This window comes from Phyllobates terribilis, unplaced genomic scaffold (assembly GCF_046119375.1).
Source record: "Phyllobates terribilis strain yellow unplaced genomic scaffold, ASM4611937v1 Scaffold_116__1_contigs__length_5312468, whole genome shotgun sequence".
Classification (NCBI taxonomy): Eukaryota; Metazoa; Chordata; class Amphibia; order Anura; family Dendrobatidae; genus Phyllobates; species Phyllobates terribilis.
Window position 1 is genome coordinate 2390217 of NW_027362876.1, and position 18112 is coordinate 2408328.

General features: G+C 45.0%; 1 protein-coding gene across 1 annotated transcript; it reads right to left on the minus strand.

Annotated features, from left to right (window-relative positions):
* Positions 1-1004: 1004 nt before the first annotated feature.
* LOC141201480 (uncharacterized) lies at positions 1005-14343 on the minus strand. The gene is made up of 7 exons (XM_073663486.1): positions 14216-14343; positions 12868-13008; positions 12559-12738; positions 12352-12475; positions 12172-12269; positions 11883-11973; positions 1005-2381 (listed from the first exon to the last, which is right to left on the minus strand). The coding sequence occupies exons 2-7, from the start codon at positions 12937-12939 to the stop codon at positions 1270-1272; spliced, it is 1677 nt and encodes a 558-aa protein (XP_073519587.1). The 5' UTR covers positions 12940-13008; positions 14216-14343; the 3' UTR covers positions 1005-1269.
* Between the last annotated feature and the right edge of the window lie 3769 nt (positions 14344-18112).

Sequence of the window (18112 nt, forward strand, 5' to 3'; positions counted from 1 at the left end):
TATATTTCTATAAGTGTGGAAAGTGGGGGTGTCTTGAGTAGGGTTACAGTTCTTGACAGATAATGAAAGAAGGTTGTGGTTAGAGAGCGGAAGAGGAGAGTTAGTAAAGTCATGTACTGAGCATAGCCGGGAGAAGATCAGGTCCAGTGTGTTCCCGTCTTCATGTGTAGGAGAATTAGTAAGTTGTGAAAGGCCGAAGGAGAAGGTTAGCGATAAAAGATGAGCGAAAGATGGGGAAAGGGGATCGCCAATTGGGATGTTAAAGTCCCCCACGATGAGAGTGGGGATGTCACAAGATAGAAAATTTGGAAGCCAAGTGGAAAAGTGATCCAGAAACTGATGGGAGGTGCCCGGAGGGTGATACATACATGCCACTCACAGGGAGAAAGGCCGGTAGAGTCTGACAGTCTGGACCTCAAAAAGAAGGGAAGATAAGGGAGGGGTACTGGGGGGAAAAAGTGCATTTTGTTGAAAGGAGCAGACCAACACCTCCGCCTGATCTGTTGTTAGTTCTCGGGGTATGAGAGAAGTGTAGGCCACCATATGAGAGAGAGCAGCGGCGGTGGTATCCGACTGCTGGATCCAGGTTTCAGTGAGAACAAGAAGGTTGAGGGAATTGAGAGGAAAAAGTCATGGATGTAGGAGAGTTTATTACATGCTGACTGCACATTTCAAAGGGCACAACTGAAAGAGACAGAAGGCATGCAAGGAATATTAATGAGGTTAGCAGGGTTTCTGAATGTAGCAGGGAAAGGGTTCTACTAAGTACTCAAGATGCAGCTCATGAAGGGATGGAATCATTCTTGGATGGCAGGAGTCATTAAACGTGCAATTTTGTGGTGAATTTAGAGAAAACACATGTTATATTAGTTGTGTTGAGCTTTTTATATTGTTCTTGTTTCATTAGTTTATTGCAAACAGCAAAACGTTTGTAAGTTTTGGAAATAAAAGGAATTTGGAAAGGAAGTTGAATAATTTTTATTGCAACTATATGTATAATAATTACTTTTATATTTGGCAGCACTTTACAATGCACAGGGCACTTGTACAAATAAGACTTTTCCATAGAATAAGCTTGGTTATTATTCAAGGCAGCTCATAAAATGGTAGAGACAGAATCTAAAAATAAAAAACAGAAAATCCCATTGTATGATTTTTGCATAATTAATTTGCATTTTATTGCATGATATAAGTATTTGATCACCAACCAGAAAGAATTCTGCCGGTTTTTCTTTAAGAAGCCCTCCTACACTGCATTCATAACCTGTATTAATTACACCTACATTTCCCACATTCTGAACATGAAAAAGGCTTCTTCCCTGTGTGGGCTTTCTGGTGGCTATCAAGATACTCTTTCCGAATAAAACATTTCCCACATTCTGAACATGAAAAAGGCTTCTCCCCGGTGTGGGTTCTCTGATGTTTGAGAAGATTTGATTTGTCTGTAAAACATTTCCCACATTCTGAACATGAAAAAGGCTTCTCCCCTGTGTGGGTTTTCTGGTGGTTATTAAGATGCGCTTTCCGCATAAAACATTTCCCACATTCTGAACATGAATATGGCTTCTCCCCTGTGTGAGTTTTCACATGCTCAATAAGATTTGATCTCTGATAAAAACATTTCCCACATTCTGAACATGAAAAAGGCTTCTCCTCTGTGTGGGTTCTCTGGTGTCGATCAAGATCCGCTTTCCGAATAAAACATTTCCCACATTCTGAACATGAAAAAGGCTTCTCCCCTGTGTGGGTTTTCTGGTGGTTATCAAGGTGCTCTTTCCGAATAAAACATTTCCCACATTCTGAACATGAAAAAAGCTCCTTCCCTGTGTGGGTTTTCTGGTGGTTATCAAGATACTCTTTCCGAATAAAACATTTCCCACATTCTGAACATGAAAAAGGCTTCTCCCCGGTGTGGGTTCTCTGATGTTTGAGAAGATTTGATTTGTCTGTAAAACATTTCCCACATTCTGAACATGAATATGGCTTCTCCCCTGTGTGAATTCTCTGATGTATAACAAGATCTGATTTATGATTAAAACGTTTACAACATTCTGAACATGAATATGGCTTCTCCCCTGTGTGAATTCTCTGATGTATAACAAGATCTGATTTATGATTAAAACGTTTACAACATTCTGAACATGAATATGGCTTCACCCCTGAGTGAGCTCTCCGCTCCTTAGCTCCCTTTCTGTGCTCAACATTCTGTAATAAATCAGAAGATAGGACCACTTGATCATAAAATAGATCTTTTCTGTGAAGGGCTGATGTTATATCTGAAGCAATGGCATGCTCTTCATATGTATCTGGTGTGATACCATGATCATCGGCTTTCAAATCTGAGGATATCATATGTCTTTCTGAGTTCATGGTAAAGGCATCTGCCAAGAATAAAACAAACATATTTATAATAATGTAACTGTATATTTATATTGTTAATGTTATATTTATTAGGATTTCTATATGAAATAGCAAAATTCAGTTATTAACCAAATAAAAGTGTGATGACAAAATAGATCTCAATCTATCGATAGAGCAAGATACTGATATTAGGACACTACACAGTTTTTCAGCAGTTTTCTGATTTCAGTGTTGATCCTTAAATGAACTTTAGCAGAGCAGGGCAGCGCGGTGGAGCAGGGCAGCACGGTGGGGCAGGGCAGGGCAGCGCGGTGGAGCAGTATGGTAATGAACAGTGAAGCCCTGCCATTAAACCAGATGCAAGCCAGAATTTATTAATTTATGTGCAATGACAATCTAAAATTATGTCATTCAGTCGAGGCGGAGAAGGAATTTTGTTACACAGCCACCATCTGCCTTTAGCAGTAGTGGCTGAGTGGCATTTAAACAGTTAGGTACACATCGCTTCCCCCCCCATGAGTTATTATTGCAGCTGTGGGTCTGGTAAAGTCCCCCGTGGCTGCCATGTTGGTCCCCAGTGGCTCCCAATGCGCGGACTGTGTACAGAAGACACTGACTGTATGACTGTATGATGTCAGCCAGGTGCGTTTCATTCTGAAATTCTGCGGCGTTTTAGAGAAATTCATACTGTAATAGACTAGTCGGACAGGCGGGTTCCCGGCGGCTTCTCTCTGCCCGCTGTCTTAGATTGACAGGCCTCTGCCTACGTGATCTATTACTTGTATATGGGGAATTATTTTTGCATAACGAGCTGTGGTTTTTAATGGTGTTTTTTTTTTGTGTTTTGGTCACTTTTTGATTTTTTTTTTATTATGCAGAATAAGCAAAAGCTGCAATTCAGACATAGTTTCTCATCTTTTTTTAAGTCTGTTCATTGTGCTACATAAATATTGAAATAGTTTTATACATACAAGTTGTTATGGAAATGGTGATACCAAATATGCCAGGTTTGTTTTTTTTCTTTCAAATTAAGCTATTTTTTATTGGCAGCATTGGGCATTTGGGGATTTTTTCTTGCATTGTTTAACACTTTTTTTTAGACTTTATTTACAGAATAATATAATTAATTATTGAGATAATACAGTGCAGAACCAGAAAATTACACCCAGCATTTCAATTTTTGTTCTCAGATTCTTCATTGTAAAGTCTTACCGATAACAGGATTATGACCGCACCATGAGAGAGGGGATCCGCCCTTCAAGGACAGGAAACCGGCAGGCTTAAAAGGTTGGCACCTCTCCTCCCCATCAGTTGGATTACAGAGCACGATAGGACCTCCATTGGTTGTTGCCAAAACACAAATCTTACCCGCACCACAAATCACAACTAAAACTGTGAACTTATAACACTAGTGAAAGAAGTGCTCACACACACGTGACGGGAGGGATTATAAGGGTGCTGTCATGGGTTCCGAAAAAACACATTACTGGTAAGTAACTAAGACTCACCCATGACAGCACCATGACAGAATTATAGAGAAAATTATGAATTTAGGGAGGGACCACAGCCTGGAGCACCCTTCTTTCAAAGGTGAGGCCACGCCATCAAATGAAGATTGGCTACTTGTGGATAGTGAATTGGCCCCAGAGAGGAGATTTGGAATCTGCGGGAGGACCCAAGAGTCGGTGACAGACATTGTCCTCAACCATGAAAAGCCCCTGACATGATGACTCTGTAGGAACGCAAGGAGTCTTCTTACTGCCAACTCAACTGCAAGTAATTCCTTCAAGTTTGAGGAAAAAACTCTCTCGTCCCCTTGTCCAAAAGCCCTGGTTTACTACGTCTTCTGGATGAGCCCCCCAATCCCTATGACTCACATCCGTGGTGAACAACTGTGTGACTTTATTTACCCAGAGAGCCCACCTGGACAGATTAGTGACATTCAGCCACCAAAGGAGGGACTGCACTGACATTGGAGATAGCGTCAACCTTCATTCCAGGTGTCCTCTAAAGGAAATGCCATTTCTTAACACATCCTACTGCAAGGCTCTAGTATGGAACTGGGCTCACAAGACTGCCGGAATGCATGAAGTTAGAAACCTAGAAGGGACACAGCGCTTCTTCTAAGGGACAGGATGGGGAATTTCAGGGCCCTTAACATCTGGCCTCAGATCTTTTCTTTTTTATCGCCTGGGAAATTATACTCCTGCACCTCTGAGTCCAGCAGAAGCCCAAAATAGTCCTGTATTTTTAGGGGCTCTATCTTTGACTTTTTAAGGTTCAATAGCCAACCTAAACATTCTTAGGTGGATATCACCTCCTGTAACTGACTAGTGCAATGCCGGGTCGAATTGCCTACAACCAGAAAATTATACAAATACGGTATAGTCAATACATTCTTCTCCCGGAGATGGGCCATCACCTCTTCTGGGAAGAGTAACTTTATTGCAGATTTTACACATTCCATTTTGAATGAAAGGATTCTCAGAAATTTAATAAATCCCTTCAAATTTATTATCATCTTGAAAGAGCAGTCTGGTTTCTTGATTAGAAAGAGAGGGGATTAAAACCCCTTTCCTCTTTCTGACACTGAAACTTCTAATAGGACAGCCTTCTGTACCAGCTGAGACTTTGGCCTCTGGGGCCCGTTGCCCTGCTGACAAAGACCTAGAGGGTATTGCCACGAATCTTCCATGCGGGATTGAGCGGAACTCCATTTCTAGACCGGATTTTATCAGGCCGAGACTCCAACTGTTTCCCGATATTTTTTCCCAGGCCGGGAAGAAGGACGAAAGTCTCCCCACACCTGGGTTGGAAATCACTGACTTTTCGGAATCCTGGGAGGAGGTTCCGAACATGAAGCTGCTACCTTTTCTTCTTTGATCTTTCCATTTGTCTTGATCTGTGGAGGTCTTCCAACGAGTGAACCTTCTTTTCCGGAATGATCGCTTGTAGGCTGGGATGGACAAGTTAGGATATCCCTTTTTAGCATCGCCTGCCTTTTCCAAAGCTGGGCCAAACAGGTGTTCCCCCTCATATGGAATGGCACACAGTTTCATTCTAGCCTGGAGTTTCCCTGGCCAACATTTTAACCATAAGTGTTTGAAATGGCTGCTGATCTTGATGCTAAACAAACTTGAAACAGCCGAAGCGAAGATAGAAAAGCTGCAGCCCCTCGCATAAGTGGGACAGTGGCCAAGATATTGTGTCTTGATATTGTGTCTTTTAACTGGGTTTCCAGATGAACCAACCAGATGATTAAGGATCTGGCTGCACATGTAGCAGCCATTGTTGGCTTTAAAGCACCAGTCAACATCTCCCATGTACATCTAAGCCGCTTTTGCTATGACCGAATGCAGTTTTGGGGCTTTGTCCCCGTTTGACAAGGAAGGCTCATCCAAGGGAAATCTCCTCTTAATTGATAGGGGAAGGGAGCCTCTCTTTTCAGATCTTTTCCATTCCCTCTAAATTAGGGGGCAGATTTTTTCATACCTATGCTTTTTTGGTCCAAGCCTCCAAACATAATGTCCTGAACTGATTTCTCGAGTTTTGACTCAACTATCCCCATTGTGGTCCAAACTGCCTTTATGAGTTTGTCCATCTCATCTATAGGAAAACAAAGAATGACAGCGTTACCGTCTGAGGAGAATTCGTCATCATTATTTGAAACGCTAGACACATGTAACCCCGGGACCACTGGCTAGCCCTTTTTGCTCTTCTTACCTCTATGAACCTCTTCCTGGGAAAGGAATTTAAGGGACTTCCGCCATGATAATTGATCTTAAATCGGTGGCAGAGTTAGTGGTCTCCTCCGCTACTGTCTGCTCTATACAAGACTGGCAAAGTTTTTTTTTGGTTGGAGTCAGGCAATAGATTTCTGCAAAGAGCACACTCCTTGTGCTTAGACTTTGCTGCACACTTCTTTCCCTGGCAATAACTGCCAAAAAAGGGAAAGGCTACATCACTGAGTGAACTTTCACAAAGATCACTTACCAGTGTGAGGAAATCAAATAGTACGAGATTTAAAGGGGAACCCACCTCAGCCAAAAGACCATCTCTAGAGGCCGAAAACTCGTCTACTTTCCTGGACTTCCTCTGTCTGGATTCGCCACTGCCTGCAGACCTCTGTCTCTCACAGATACTGCCACCAAAACTACTGCTACGGGGTCGACACTGTTCCGCCTGCTTCTGGGGCTTCTTATCAGGCTGCTGCTGCTCAGTGATATCCATTATTCTGGAGGGAACAATGAGCAAGGAAGCACCGATCCATGCTCCTGCCGTCATTTAGATGCCGGAGAAACGCTATTCCCCACCTCTCCAGGCCCTTCCGGAACCACCGGTTCCCACACAGTTCCGGTCAAGTGGCTCACGCTTCATCCAGGAATGCCCCAGTTGTGCAATCTGGACACGCCCCGGCCGCTGTTAACATGCTGTTCAGGCGCATCCTGGCATCGAACACGCCTTCTTCGCATCGGAGAGGCGCACCTTCAGACTGGAAAACGCCAGCTGGCGTGAATTCCAAGGAAGCACTGCACATGCTGCTGCCCTGTATCTCAATTCCAGGCATGTGCCAACACCCGATGAGCCACGCTATCCTCTCCCAGGATGCTGCTCACCTGCGCCCGCACACAACCGTGAAAGTCCTCCTGGACCCACTGTGGCGCTTCTAGGGACCCTGCACTGGGAGAGGCAGGGAAAATACCGCTGTCTGAACCGTCCGTCTGGGCCTGGGAGAATGATCTTCCAGTACAAAGGTTCACTCATCAAGGACAGGAAAACAACTGATCTGTGGGAGAGGTGCTGCCCTTTTAAGCCTGTGGGTATCCTGTCCTTGAAGGATGAATCCCCTCTCTCGTGGTGCTGTCATGGGTGATCGATAAAATTCATTTTATATAATTCATCAATTATATTTTATTTTACATAATGCATCTGTGGCGCCCCTGCGGGTTCAGTCGCCACAGAGGTACTGCATCTCACCCAGAGATGTCGTATCTCACGTTCAGGTAAGGAAAGAGTACTGCCCGGGACCCTAACACCTGCATCCAACACTACACTACTCCAGACAGGCAGGAGGGGCAAGATGCGTCACTTCCTGCTGAGCCCTGTCCCTGGCTGGAGCAAGGGGAACCAAAGTCAGTGGGAACCATGTAGTGGGTGTGGGTGGAGGAAGAAGTTCAGGGGAGCACTTGTTAGGGATAGTATATAGAGAGAAGCCATCTTGAAGAGATCAGGTCAGTCAGAAGAGGCCAGTGAGAGGAGCAGGAGCTCTAATCTGGAGGAGGGCCTAGCCAGAGAGGCCCAAGGCTGGAGAGAGAGAGAGGAGCAGGAAAGGCTCCAGAAACGTGGAAGGGACCCCAGGGGTACAGGTAGTGCTGGATGCCACCCGTACGCCCGAATCTGCCAGGAGGTGGAGGGGTCAGGACGCACAGAGGGGACCGGTCCCTAAATTAACAGAGTTTTTTAAGCCACAACTAGGAAACCGGAGGCTGCAGTATTTCAGGTACTGTAGCCACAAGCCACATCTAATCACCAGAAAGGTGGCCATAGAGGACCTAGGGGACAGAGAAGACGTCGCCCGGCAAGATCCACGGCCACTGGCCTGATACACTGAGTGTGAGGTGCAGGGAGACGGCCAGAAGGAACACATAGAAGGGGGTCCCGTTACGTACTCCGGAGAGACCTGGGAGTTTGCTGAACCCCTCCCTGAGTAAGCACAGAACGTCGTGGGAAGTTACTCTAGTACTGGTAACTGGAAGTCTAAGAAACCGTGAGTAAACCCTGAGGACTGCACCTTACTGTCTCAATGATCATTATCTGCGCCATCCTCTGCACTACACCATAACAGCAACATCTACACTGCCCTGGAGCTTAGCTCTACCTGTGGAGAGCTATACCAACTCTGCTGCATTACCAACAGCTCCAGAGGACCTGCTCCGCAGCGGTGGCTCCCTTTAGCCGCATACCACAGGTGGCGTCACGAACCGTATCTAAGAACTATAAATCCCCTGTAAATAAATATTCCCCTTTTGATTGAACGCCCTGGGTCACGGACCGGATCACCGCCGCTGTGACATCTCCCCTAGCAACGACCGGCCAGGCACCGTGTACCCCACGGCCCAGGGGGGCGCGTCACATCTAGTAGTGCGGGCCTAGGTAAAATAGGAAGCAGGTCAGTGAAGGCACAGTGAGCTGTCATAAGAGCATACAGATGAGTATGTAAGCAGCGCACCAGATAGAGCACCTCCCACAAGCCGCCCCGAAGCATAGCATTATCTCCAAACTGAAAGTAAAGATTACACAAGAACCACAAGATTTCATCAACCAAGGTATCATATTAACCAGTGTAATGTCGCCCACCAGACAGTGTATGTAGCTTACTGAGCACAATCCTGCTGACAGGTGCGCTTTAAGTTTACGAAAATCTGAAAATTTGTCCGAAAATTTAGAAAATTTTGCAATTTTGTAAATTGGAATTTTCATGCCCTTAAATCAGAGAATTATGCTACACAAAATAGTTAATAAATAACATTTGTCACATGTCAACTTTACATCAGCACAATTTTGGAACCAAATTTCTTTTTTGGGTTAGGAAGTTATAAGGGTTAATAGTTGACCAGCGATTTTTCATTTTCCCAACAAAATTTACAAAACCATTTTTTTTTAGGGACCACATCACATTTGAAGCGATTTTGAGGGGCCTTTATGACAGCAAATACCTAAAAGTGACACCATTCTAAAAACTGCACCTCTCAAGGTGCTCAAAAACACATTCAAAAAGTTTATTAACCATTCAGGTGCTTCACAGGAATTTTTGGAATGTGGAAGAAAACAATGAACATTTAACTTTTTTTCACAAAAATGTTAATTTAGACCCAAATTAATTTATTTTCGCAAGGGTGACTGGAAAAAAATTGACAGCAAAATTTGTTGTGCAATTTTTCCTGAGCACGCATATACCCCATATGTGGGGGAAAACCACTGTTTGGGCGCACGAATTGAAGATGCGCCATTTGACTTCTTGAATGTAAAATTTGCTTAAATAATTAGCAGATGCCATGTCGCGTTTGGAGAGTCCCTGAAGTGCCGAAACAGTGGAAACTGCCCACAACGGACCCCATTTTGGAAACTAGACCCCTCAAGGAACTTCTCTAGATGTGTGGTGAACACCCTGAACCCCCAGGTGCTTCACAGAAGTTTATAACGTAAAGCCGTGAAAATAAAAAAAAAAATTACTTTTTCCACAAAAATGATCTTTTAGCCCCAATTTTTTTATTTTCACAAGAGTGAGAGGAGAAAATTTACCCCAAAAACTGTTGTGCAATTTCTTCTGAGTACGCAGATACCACATATATGGGGAAAATACACTGGGTGCACGGCAGGGTTCAGAAGGAGAGGAGCACTGTGTGACTTTTTGAACTCAAAATTGGCTGGAATCAAGAGGGGACGCCATGTAGCGTTTGGGGAGCCCCTGATGTGCCTATATAGTGGAAACTCCCCAAGTGACCCTATTTTGAAAACTAGACCCCTTAAGGATTTTATCAAGGGGTATGGTGAACATTTTGTACCCAGAGGTACGACACAGAATTTGATAACATTAGGTCATCATATTGAATAAGTTGTCATTAGTCTTGAGTGCAAGTGCTCATTACTTGAGTTTGCATCGGGTACTCGGGTATGCACCATGTATCGCGGGTGCTCGAGTGACATGTGCGAGTCCCCGCCCCGCATGTTTCACGGTTGTTAAGACACACAAAAAAACATGTGGGGATCGCTCGTGCATGGCAGGCAATCCCCGCAATGTTTTTTTGGCCACAAAGCATATGGGGCAGAAACTCGAGCATGTCACTAGAGCACCCGCTATACTCAGTGCATACCCGAACACCCGATGCAAACTCAAGTAACGAGCACTTGTGCTCAACACTAGTCATCATTTTTTTCTTTACTTTTAAAAAAATCATAACCCTAACACAGCCCTAACCCCTAACACAACCCTAAGCCTAGCACAACCCTAAGCCTAGCACAACCCTAACCCTAGCACAACCTTAACCCTAGCACAACCCTAACCCTAGCACAACCTTAACCCTAGCACAACCCTAACTCTAGAGTTTATTTTTTTCACCGTTCCTCGTGCGATATAAGTGATTAGACAACTTTATTCTTCAGGTCGGTGCGATTACAGCGATACCAGATTCATATAGGGTTTCTATATTTGGCAGCTGTCACCCCCTAAAGCGCAGAAAAATAATTTTTCCATATTTCGGCTGAAGAGTCATGTAAGGGCTTGTTTTTTGCGGCACAAGTTGACACTTTTCTTGGTTCTGTTTTCGGGCATGTGACATTTTCTGATCGCTTTCTATTCTGATTTTTGGGAGGCAGAATAAGCAAAAACCAACAATTCAGGAATTGCTTTTTTTTTTTTTTTTTTTTTTTTTTTTTTATGCCATTCCGCGTGTGGTAAAATTTATTCTTCTGGTCAGTACGTTTACAGCGGTACCACATTTATATTGTTTTTTAAGGTTTGGGGGTTTTATACAATAAAAACTATTTTATAGAAAAAAATATTTTTTTGCATCGCTTTATTCTGAGGGCTATAACTTTTATTTTTCGGCTGATGGAGCTGTATGGTGGCTTGTTTTTTGCAGGACAAGATGAAGTTTTCAGCAGTACTATTTTTAATAACATTTGTCTTTTTGATCGCGTTTTATTTCATTTTTTGTTTGGCAGTATGATGATAAAGCATCATTTTTTTCTTCGTTTTTTATTTTTTGACTGTGTTTACTAAAGGGGTTAACTAGTGGGACAGTTTTATAGGTCAGGTCGTTCCGGATGTGACGATACCAAATGTGTGTACTTTCAATGTTTTTTTTTTTTTATAATAATATTTATTTATGGATACAGTATATTTTGATTTTTTCATTATTTTTAATTTTTTTAAATATTTTTACAATTTTTATTTTATTTTTCCCCACTTTCTGGCACTTTTTTAATTACTTTTACACTTTGTCCCACTATGGGACTTTCACTTTTTGCAGCCTGATCACTTGCATAGCATAAAGATGCAGGAGCATCTCTGTGCTATGCAGGCTGTCAGTCTTGCACTGGCACAAGTTAGTTAGAACGTGCACTGAGAACGATCTAACTAACTTGCTAATGCCTGGTGACCCGGATGTCGTCATGACGACATCAGGTCACACGGCAACTACCGGACCCAGCAGACACAGCGCGGGATCCCGGATACAAGGTAAGAGGGGTTACCTCCCCTTGCTCCCGGAATGATGCAATCAACTTTGATCGCAGCATTTTGGGGGTTAATCTGCCGCTGTGGGACCGCTCCTGTCACATATTACCGGGTGTTAGCCATAAGGCCCAGGGCACAGGGACGTACTATTACTGACATTGTCAGTAGGGGGTTAATAAACAATTAATATAACGATTACAAATCCGGACAGGACACAGATTCTTACATGTAATACAATTTTTTTTAATCTGTGACTTCTCTGCATTTAGTGGTCACTACTCACCTGGGTGGTCATATGTAGGAATCTCCTCTTTACACCGCTCATCACCCCTCACATATGTCTCTGTGGTATTAATATGGGTCAGATCTTCACCCTGAAACAAATATTATAAAAGTCACAGACAGATGGAGAAGTCACATCTATGATCAACTCTAATCCTGCCATCTCCACTGTCCTCATTACACAAGTATAAAACATATAATACTGGTGGATAAAACAAGACTGAACACAAGACCTTCACAGCCGTCTACACATCATAGGGGAGATCTCATGACACCTTCTCTCCATCTACCTGATGATCCTGAGGAACATTGGGATCTTCTTGTTTACAGTCCTGTGGAAGAAGAGGACGGGGACATCTCTCTGGTGTTGTCCTCTTACTGGATAGATCTGGAGGAAACACATAAGGGACTGAATTCATTCTTTACATACAGATAATTATAGGCCGTGTGTATTTAGTCCTGTCTATTACCTGGTGATGTGAGGGGCTGGGGAACCTCCATCATGACGTCCTTGTACAGATCTTTGTGTCCTTCTAAATACTCCCACTCCTCCATGGAGAAATAGACGGCGACATCCTGACACCTTATAGGAACCTGACACATACAATGATACAGTCATCCCCATGATCCTTTCATAGCGTTACTGTATAATGTCCCAGCATTCCCAGCAGTGTCACCTCTCCAGTCAGCAGCTCAATCATCTTGTAGGCGAGTTCTAGGATCTTCTGGTCATTGATGTCCTCATGTATCAAGGGGTGAGGTGGAGGCCCTGTGATTGGGCTCAGGGGTCTTCCCCATCCCTCAGACACAGGGTCCTGACAGCGCTCACTAGAGGTCTTCTTCACTACTGTGTAATCCTGGTTATGGAGAGACACATTAATAAATCTCACTCCAGACATTTCCAGAGTCCTCACCTCTCCAGTTCTGTCCATCTGTTATTCCCATAGATAAGAATGATGTAATGTGACGTCATCAGAATCTCTCACCTCTCCAGTAAGCCGGAAGAGGATCTCTAGGGTGAGGTGTAATATCCTCTCCACCATCTTGTCTCTGTCCATATCAACCTTTGACAGGAAAATTCTCTTATATAGAAGATCTTCACTGAGAGGATCCGATATTGTAGAGACCTGAATGAGAAGATGAGATGTAAGATCATCAATAATTCTATGTAATAATACAATTACTGATTCTGGTATAAAGCAGTAATCTGTGGATCTGATCCTGGATGATGCCGGAAGAAGTGGAGGATTTTTATGGCAGCCATTAATGAGCTTCGCTCTGAGGACCGGAGGAGGTTCGGCCTGAACGCTGCACTCGTGGTGTGAACACGGACATAGTAGAATATTTAGGGATATTCTCTTGTTCTTCCCTCCGGTGATTTGTGGACTAAACTCGCTCATTCAAGAGAAGAGGTCCAGGAAAAAGAACAGACTGTCCACGGACCATATCTGAGCCGGTGTCTGAGCAGAGCGGTGACGGACTGCTCCTGCCGGTGACTCAGCGGCTCCTGATGAGTCACGTAGACGGAGCAGCGGCTTCTCTTTGGCTCTGCTTTCTTGATGGGACGTGACTGACGACATCACACTGATTGTCAGCTGCCTCCCTGCGAGCAGCCAATCAGAGGGATGATTTATTTCACCATGCAAGAAAAACAGACACAAAATAGACACACAGTGTGAATAATGGCTAATCCTGATAGGGAGTAATGGAGACGGCACATACCTCCACCTGCAGAGCCGCCACCACATATATGGCTGCTCTGTGCGCACAGGAGCTGTGATGAGGTCACAGGAGGGGAGGAGTCAGGGGTCACATGATCAGGGGCCTCAGTGGATGCAGGACTCTGCTGTGCTGGTTGTCATGGTGCTGGATGAGCTGAAGTTTATGTGTGGGGTCAGGAGGGGTTTACAGTGTGGATGTAGCAGAGCCGCGTGTGTACGAGGTGTACGGAGCGGAGCCGTGTGTGTACGAGGTGTACAGAGAAGAGCCGTGTGTGTACGAGGTGTACGGAGCGGAGCCGCGCGTGTACGAGGTGTACGGAGCAGAGCCGCGCGTGTACGAGGTGTACGGAGCAGAGCCGCGTGTGTACGAGGTGTACGGAGCGGAGCCGCGCGTGTACGAGGTGTACGGAGCAGAGCCGCGTGTGTACGAGGTGTACGGAGCAGAGCCGCGTGTGTACGAGGTGTACGGAGCGGAGCCGTGTGTACGGTGCAGGAGAAACAGACACAAAATAGTAGCACAGTGTGAATAACGGCTAATCCTGATAGGGAGTAATGGAGACTCCACATTAGTGATGTGTTGTTCGTGAACGATCCGAGGCACAGAGCCGCTCACCACTGGGAGCTGAGCCACAGAGACAGATTGTTTTTTCCCGCTTTATTGCTTTTCAGCAGCTTCTTCCTGACTGTGGACTGGGAGGAGGAGGAGACTCAGAGCCGGTTTCCCATGATGCTTTGTGACTGGCTCCTCCCACATGAGCACAAGTGATTGAAGTCTGGCCTCCTGCAGGTGGAGAAGTGTCTTGTGTCCTGGATCCGCCTGACCCCCGGAAACTGACAGCTGCGCCCCCCGCACTGCACACTGACACTGCACCCGGAGATGGAGGCGGGGCTCTGACTCACCCACTGCCCCATAGCCTGCGGCTACTGTACAAGAGGATGACGAGACCCCCAGAGACCCCTACCACTATGCTCCCTGCTTTGTGGCTGGCACTGGGCATGTGCCTCACATGGGTCCCACAGCTGAGCTACTGGCATCTGTGGGGCGAAACTAGAACTCCCAGCATGGTTGTCAGGAAAGGACATGCTGGGAGTTGTAGTTTCACGAGCCTTAAAGTGGCAGGATTTGCCGGGATCTGTAGTTCTACAGCCAAATAATTTTTGGAATCTGTAGTTCTGTATCTGTATGGTTGCTGGGATCTGTAGTTCTCTATATACTTGCTGGGATCTGTAGTTCTGTATCTGTATGATTGCTGGGATCTGTAGTTCGCTATATACTTGCTGGGATCTGTAGTTCGCTATATACTTGCTGGGATCTGTAGTTCTCTATCTGTATGATTGCTGGGATCTGTAGTTCTCTATCTGTACGATTGCCGGGATCTGTAGTTCTCTATCTGTACGATTGCCGGGATCTGTAGTTCTCTATCTGTACGATTGCCGGGATCTGTAGTTCTCTATCTGTACGATTGCTGGGATCTGTCGTTCTCTGTACGATTGCTGGGATCTGTCGTTCTCTGTACGATTGCTGGGATCCGTCGTTCTCTGTACGATTGCTGGGATCCGTCGTTCTCTGTACGATTGCTGGGATCCGTCGTTCTCTGTACGATTGCTGGGATCCGTCGTTCTCTGTACGATTGCTGGGATCCGTCGTTCTCTGTACGATTGCTGGGATCCGTCGTTCTCTGTACGATTGCTGGGATCCGTCGTTCTCTGTACGATTGCTGGGATCCGTCGTTCTCTGTACGATTGCTGGGATCCGTCGTTCTCTGTACGATTGCTGGGATCCGTCGTTCTCTGTACGATTGCTGGGATCTGTCGTTCTCTGTACGATTGCTGGGATCTGTCGTTCTCTGTACGATTGCTGGGATCTGTCGTTCTCTGTACGATTGCTGGGATCTGTCGTTCTCTGTACGATTGCTGGGATCTGTCGTTCTCTGTACGATTGCTGGGATCTGTCGTTCTCTGTACGATTGCTGGGATCTGTCGTTCTCTGTACGATTGCTGGGATCTGTCGTTCTCTGTACGATTGCTGGGATCTGTCGTTCTCTGTACGATTGCTGGGATCTGTCGTTCTCTGTACGATTGCTGGGATCTGTCGTTCTCTATCTGTGATTGCTGGGATCTGCAGTTCTCTATATACTTTCTGGGATCTTTAGTTCTTTATATAATTGCTGGGATCTGTCGTTCTCTATCTGTGATTGCTGGGATCTGCAGTTCTCTATATACTTTCTGGGATCTTTAGTTCTTTATATAATTGCTGGGATCTTATCAATACAAGTAGGAGTATAATTCGCGCTTGGGTAGTGGGAAAAGGGAAAATAGGGAGATACCAATGTGAAGGCGTTACTAAGGACTAGTCGTAGGTTGGATAAAAATTAAATGAGCTTTATTTGGAATAAATAGATAAAAAGTATTAAAAACAGTTAAAAGTTGATGAAGTCTCCGAACCAGAGGCCAGTATATCTTAGAGAATAGAAGTAACTTATTATATTTTGATAGAAGATGATCCTTAACGTGGTCCAGAGGTGTAAAACCTGTGGAAAAGGGTAAGGGGGGTTAGTTTAGTGGGATTATTTAATAAGGTCTAGATGAGATAGATGGTAACCTTTGTACCTGCTATAAGGTCCTTGTTCTTATTTCTGTACTGGTGGATAAGTACCAGGGACTATGGACTGCTAGGTAGGTGATCTTATTCCATGGTGGGAGAACCTACGGGGCTAAATAATAAGTATGGAGGATTAATTAAAATAGAGAGGTGCTACAAGGTAAATAGAATGAATGTACCTATTGTAATCCGAGCGGATATTAGTTTCGGGTAAGAAGAGGTCCAGGGGCTCTGGGCTTCCTGTAGAACTGGTGTCCTCGATTATCACTTTATTCTACCTATGGTGCGAAGGTAGAGGGTGGGTAGAAAACTATTTTTGCCCTGGTGGGGGCTATAAATAGGTAGTGAATAATTACCTGATGATGCAGATGTGCTGCAGTAGGTGACCTGTAGCAGTCAAGGGGAGGTTAGGTGGGTCTCATACAGTGGTGGCCCTGTACGTCCTGGTGGTTATGACAAATATACCTGTAGTGAGGTAAGTCACATGGGTCAGGTGAAGCAAGATGTCAACTAAGTCAAGGTAGAAGAATCCTTAATAGGTATACCTTGTCAGGGGAGTTTGTTTATGGCACGGTGGTTCCCCTAGGTCCTAGAGCTGGTCGGTGCCAGATAGGAGAAATAAATGGTAGGGGTAGCCTCTGTGTATAGATAGGCCTGGTTCTAGGAGAGAAGCGGCCGGTTAATCAATAGAGGATAAAGCTGTGTATGTTGACGAAGCAGCGCAACATCCAGTTACTCACAGTTGGAGAGGTCTACGTGGATCTTAATAGGACAGTCGTCCCAGGGTCGGTGGCGTCCTGTCGGCAGGTACCGTGACTGTTATCCGGAGCAAGAGCGGAGTCCCGGCCGGTGACTTCCGCTTCTCGCGTGATCTCGGATAGGGAAAGCACGCACTTCCTGCAGAAAGCGCGCAAGACTTGTGTGACGCGCTGACACGTAACACACAGGATACAGGGGCCTCGTAGCGCTAGTGTGAGCATAAGTGAGTAGACCCCCTGTATTCTCAGTACGTTATACATACAGCGCTCAGCATAAGTAAGTACACCCCCTGTATTCTCAGTACGCTATACATACAGTACTCAGCATAAGTGAGCACACCCCCTGTATTCTCAGTACGCTATACATACAGCGCTCAGCATAAGTGAGTACACCCCCTGTATTCTCAGTACATTATATATACAGCAGTCAGCATAAGTGAGTACACCCCCTGTATTCTCAGTACGTTATACATACAGCGCTCAGCATAAGTAAGTACACCCCCTGTATTCTCAGTACGCTATACATACAGTACTCAGCATAAGTGAGCACACCCCCTGTATTCTCAGTACGCTATACATACAGCGCTCAGCATAAGTGAGTACACCCCCTGTAATCTCAGTACATTATATATACAGCAGTCAGCATAAGTGAGTACACCCCCTGTATTCTCAGTACGTTATACATACAGCGCTCAGCATAAGTAAGTACACCCCCTGTATTCTCAGTACGCTATACATACAGTACTCAGCATAAGTGAGCACACCCCCTGTATTCTCAGTACGCTATACATACAGCGCTCAGCATAAGTGAGTACACCCCCTGTATTCTCAGTACATTATATATACAGCAGTCAGCATAAGTGAGTACACCCCCTGTATTCTCAGTACGTTATACATACAGCGCTCAGCATAAGTGAGTACACCCCCTGTATTCTCAGTATGCTATACATACAGCGCTTAGCATAAGTGAGTACACCCCCCTGTATTCTCAGTACGTTATACATACAGTGCTCAGCATAAGTGAGTACACCCCCTGTATTCTCAGTACGCTATATATACAGTGCTCAGCATAAGTGAGTACACCCCCTGTATTCTCAGTACATTATATACACAGCGTTCAGCATAAGTGAGTACACCCCCCTGTATTCTC